The sequence below is a fragment of the Lampetra fluviatilis genome, unplaced genomic scaffold (genome assembly GCF_964198595.1).
Source record: "Lampetra fluviatilis unplaced genomic scaffold, kcLamFluv1.1 SCAFFOLD_848, whole genome shotgun sequence".
In the NCBI taxonomy this organism is placed as follows: Eukaryota; Metazoa; Chordata; class Hyperoartia; order Petromyzontiformes; family Petromyzontidae; genus Lampetra; species Lampetra fluviatilis.
Genome location: NW_027620825.1, coordinates 7,501 through 12,500, shown reverse-complemented (window position 1 = coordinate 12,500; position 5,000 = coordinate 7,501). Strand labels below are relative to the sequence as shown.

Here is a 5,000-nt window from a genome sequence, read left to right as displayed (position 1 = left end):
TGTGTCACTGTGTGTGTCACTGTGCGTGTCACTGTGTGTGTCACTGTGTGTGTCACTGTGTGTGTCACTGTGAGTGTCACTGTGTGTGTGTCACTGTGTGTGTCACTGTGTGTGTGTCACTGTGTGTGTGTGTCACTGTGTGTGTCACTGTGTGTGTCACTGTGTGTGTCACTGTGTGTGTGTGTGTCACTGTGTGTGTCACTGTGTGTGTCACTGTGTGTGAGTGTGTGTCACTGTGTGTGTCACTGTGTGTGTGTGTCACTGTGTGTGTCACTGTGTGTGTCACTGTGTGTGTGTGTCACTGTGTGTGCGTGTCACTGTGTGTGTGTGTCACTGTGTGTGTCACTGTGTGTGTCACTGTGTGAGTGTGTGTCACTGTGTGTGTGTGCCACTGTGTGTGTGTGTGTCACTGTGTGTGTCACTGTGTGTGTGTGTGTCACTGTGTGTGCGTGTCACTGTGTGTGTGTGTCACTGTGTGTGTGTGTCACTGTGTGTGTGTGTGTCACTGTGTGTGTCACTGTGTGTGTGTGTCACTGTGTGTGTGTGTCACTGTGTGTGTCACTGTGTGTGTGTGTGTCACTGTGTGTGTCACTGTGTGTGTGTGTGTCACTGTGTGTGTCACTGTGTGTGTCACTGTGTGTGTGTGTGTCACTGTGTGTGTCACTGTGTGTGTGTGTGTGTCACTGTGTGTGTCACTGTGTGTGTCACTGTGTGTGTGTGTCACTGTGTGTGTCACTGTGTGTGTGTGTGTCACTGTGTGTGTGTGTCACTGTGTGTGTGTGTCACTGTGTGTGCGTGTCACTGTGTGTGTGTGTGTCACTGTGTGTCACTGTGTGTGTCACTGTGTGTGTGTCACTGTGTGTGTCACTGTGTGTGTGTCACTGTGTGTGTCACTGTGTGTGTGTGTCACTGTGTGTGTCACTGTGTGTGTGTCACTGTGTGTGTGTCACTGTGTGTGTCACTGTGTGTGTGTGTGTCACTGTGTGTGTGTCACTGTGTGTGTGTCACTGAGTGTGCGTGTCACCTTGAACTTGAGCAGGAACTTGTTCCGACAGATGAGGATCTCACGCAGCCACTTGAGCACCTCCGTGCAGTTGGGCAGCTGGTGGGAGAACAACTTCTGGCAGATCGAGTGGAGCACCTGGGAGCTACAGGGACATCAACAACAACAACGACGTCAACAACATCAACAACAACAACATCAACGACATCATCATTAACAACATCAACAACAACAACATCGACAACAACATCAAAAACATCTTTAACAACAACAACATCAATAACATCAACAACAACAACATCAACATCATCAACAACATCATCAACAACATCATCAACAACATCAACTACAACACCAACTACAACATCAACAACATCATCAACAACATCATCAACAACATCAACTACAACACCAACTACAACAGCAACATCAACAACAGCAACACTACCATGAGCGTTGATAACAGCTGCGGCTATGTACTGTGGTGAGTGTTTGGTGAGTGAGTGGTGAGTGAGTGGTGAGTGTGTGGTGAGTGAGTGGTGAGTGAGTGGTGAGTGAGTGAGTGGTGAGCGAGTGAGTGAGCGAGTGGGTGAGTGAGTGAGTGAGCGAATGAGTGAGTGAGCGGGTGAGCGAGTGAGTGGTGAGTGAGCGAGTGAGTGAGTGGTGAGTGAGCGAGTGAGTGAGTGGCGAGTGAGTGAGTGGTGAGCGAGTGAGTGAGCGAGTGAGTGAGCGAGTGGGTGAGTGAGTGAGTGGTGAGTGAGTGGCGAGTGAGTGAGTGGTGAGTGAGTGGTGAGTGAGTGGGTTAGTGAGTGAGTGAGTGAGTAGTGAGTGAGTAGTGAGTGAGTTAGTGAGTGAGCGAGTGAGTGAGTGAGTGAGCGAGTGGGTGAGTGAGTGAGTGGTGAGTGAGTTAGTGAGTGAGCGAGTGAGTGAGTGAGTGAGCGAGTGGGTGAGTGAGTGAGTGGTGAGTGAGTGGCGAGTGAGTGAGTGGTGAGTGAGTGGTGAGTGAGTGGGTTAGTTAGTGAGTGAGTGGTGAGTGAGTGGTGAGTGAGTGGGTTAGTGAGTGAGCGAGTGAGTGAGTGAGTGAGCGAGTGAGTGGTGAGTGAGCGAGTGAGTGGTGAGTGAGCGAGTGAGTGGTGAGTGAGTGGGTGAGTGAGTGAGTGGTGAGCGAGTGAGTGAGTGGCGAGTGAGTGAGTGAGTGGGTGAGTGAGTGAGTGAGTGGCGAGTGAGTGAGTGGAGTGAGTGAGTGAGTGGGTGAGTGAGTGAGTGAGTGGCGAGTGAGTGAGTGGCGAGTGAGTGAGTGAGTGGCGAGTGAGTGAGTGAGTGAGTGAGTGAGTGAGTGAGTGAGTGAGTGCGAGTGAGTGAGTGAGTGAGTGAGTAGTGAGTGGCGAGTGAGTGAGCGAGTGAGTGAGTGAGTGAGCGAGTGAGTGAGTGAGTGAGTGAGCGAGTGAGTGAGTGGTGAGCGAGTGAGTGAGTGAGTGAGTGGCGAGTAAGTGAGTGGCGAGTGAGTGAGTGGTGAGCGAGTGGTGAGGAATTCCTCACCTGATATCCCAGAATGTGGCAATGGGGGCATCAGGATTCCACAACTCAATGATCTCCGGCTGATGCAGCACCAGCAGAGCCTAGGCAGAGCACACCCACTCACCAATCACTCACCCACTCACTCACCCACTCACTCACTCACCCACTCACTCACTCACCCACTCACCCACTCACCCACTCACCCACTCACTCACTCACCCACTCACTCACTCACCCACTCACCCACTCACCCACTCACTCACCACTCACTCACTCACCACTCACTCACTCACCACTCACTCACCACTCACTCACTTACTCTCCCACTCACTCACTACTCACTCACTCACTCACCACTCACTCACTCACCCACTCACCCACTCACCCACTCACTCACCCACTCACTCACCACTCACTCACTCACCACTCACTCACCACTCACTCACTCACCCACTTACTCACCCACTCACTCACCACTCACTCATCCACTCACTCACTCACCACTCACTCACCACTCACTCACCACTCACTCACTCACCACTCACTCACCACTCACTCACCCACTCACTCACCCACTCACTCACTCACCCACTCACTCACTCACTCACTCACCCACTCACTCACTCACCACTCACTCACTCACCACTCACTCACCACTCACTCACCACTCACTCACTCACCACTCACTCACCACTCACTCACCCACTCACTCACCCACTCACTCACTCACCCACTCACTCACTCACTCACTCACCCACTCACTCACTCACTCACCTACTCACCCACTCACTCACCCACTCACCCACTCACCCACTCACCCACTCACTCACTCACCCACTCACTCACTCACTCACCCACTCACCCACTCACCCACTCACCCACTCACTCACTCACCCACTCACTCACTCACTCACCCACTCACCACTCACTCACCCACTCACCCACTCACTCACCCACTCACCCACTCACTCACCCACTCACTCACCACTCACTCACTCACTCACCCACTCACTCACCCACTCACCCACTCACTCACCCACTCACTCACTCACCCACTCACCCACTCACCCACTCACTCACTCACTCACTCACCCACTCACCCACTCACTCACTCACCCACTCACTCACTCACCCACTCACCCACTCACTCACTCACCCACTCACTCACTCACCCACTCACCCACTCACCCACTCACTCACTCACCCACTCACCCACTCACCCACTCACCCACCCACTCACTCACCCACTTACTCACCCACTCACTCACTCACCCACTCACCCACTCACTCACTCACTCACTCACCCACTCACTCACCCACTCACCCACTCACTCACTCACTCACCCACTCACTCACCACTCACCCACTCACCCACTCACTCACCCACTCACCCACTCACCCACTCACCCACTCACCCACTCACTCACTCACCCACTCACTCACCCACTTACTCACCCACTCACTCACCCACTCACCCACTCACTCACTCACCCACTCACTCACCCACTCACCCACTCACTCACCCACTCACCCACTCACTCACCCACTCACTCACCACTCACTCACTACTCACCCACTCACTCACTCACCCACTCACTCACCCACTCACCCACTCACTCACCCACTCACTCACCCACTCACTCACTCACTCACCCACTTACTCACCCACTCACTCACCACTCACCCACTCACTCACCCACTCACTCACCCACTTACTCACCCACTCACTCACCACTCACCCACTCACTCACCCACTCACCACTCACTCACCCACTCACCCACTCACTCACTCACCCACTCACTCACTCACTTACTCACCCACTCACCCACTCACTCACTCACTCACCCACTCACTCACCCACTTACTCACCCACTCACTCACCACTCACCCACTCACTCACTCACCCACTCACTCACCACTCACTCACTACTCACTCACTCACCACTCACTCACCCACTCACCCACTCACTCACTCACCCACTCACCCACTCACTCACCCACTCACTCACTCACTCACCCACTCACTCACTCACTCACCCACTCACCACTCACTCACCCACTCACCCACTCACTCACTCACCCACTCACTCACCCACTCACCCACTCACTCACCCACTCACCCACTCACTCACCCACTCACCACTCACTCACCCACTCACCCACTCACTCACTCACCCACTCACTCACCCACTCACCCACTCACTCACCCACTCACCCACTCACTCACTCACTCACCCACTCACTCACTCACTTACTCACCCACTCACTCACTCACTTACTCACCCACTCACCCACTCACTCACCCACTCACTCACCCACTTACTCACCCACTCACTCACCACTCACCCACTCACTCACCCACTCACTCACCCACTCACTCACTCACTCACTCACCCACTTACTCACCCACTCACTCACCACTCACCCACTCACTCACCCACTCACTCACCCACTTACTCACCCACTCACTCACCACTC

At 53.7% G+C, this 5,000-nt stretch overlaps 1 protein-coding gene across 1 annotated transcript in view; it reads right to left on the bottom strand.

Annotated features, from left to right (window-relative positions):
• LOC144954418 (neurofibromin-like) overlaps nt 1-5,000 on the bottom strand; it is a 29,627-nt gene that overhangs the window by 20,727 nt on the left and 3,900 nt on the right. The window contains exons 3-4 of the mRNA XM_078884919.1: nt 2,543-2,622; nt 1,025-1,148 (exon numbers count right to left, since the gene is read on the bottom strand). Coding sequence (XP_078741045.1) covers nt 1,025-1,148; nt 2,543-2,622 — 204 coding nt within the window. The remainder of the gene's footprint in view (nt 1-1,024; nt 1,149-2,542; nt 2,623-5,000) is intronic.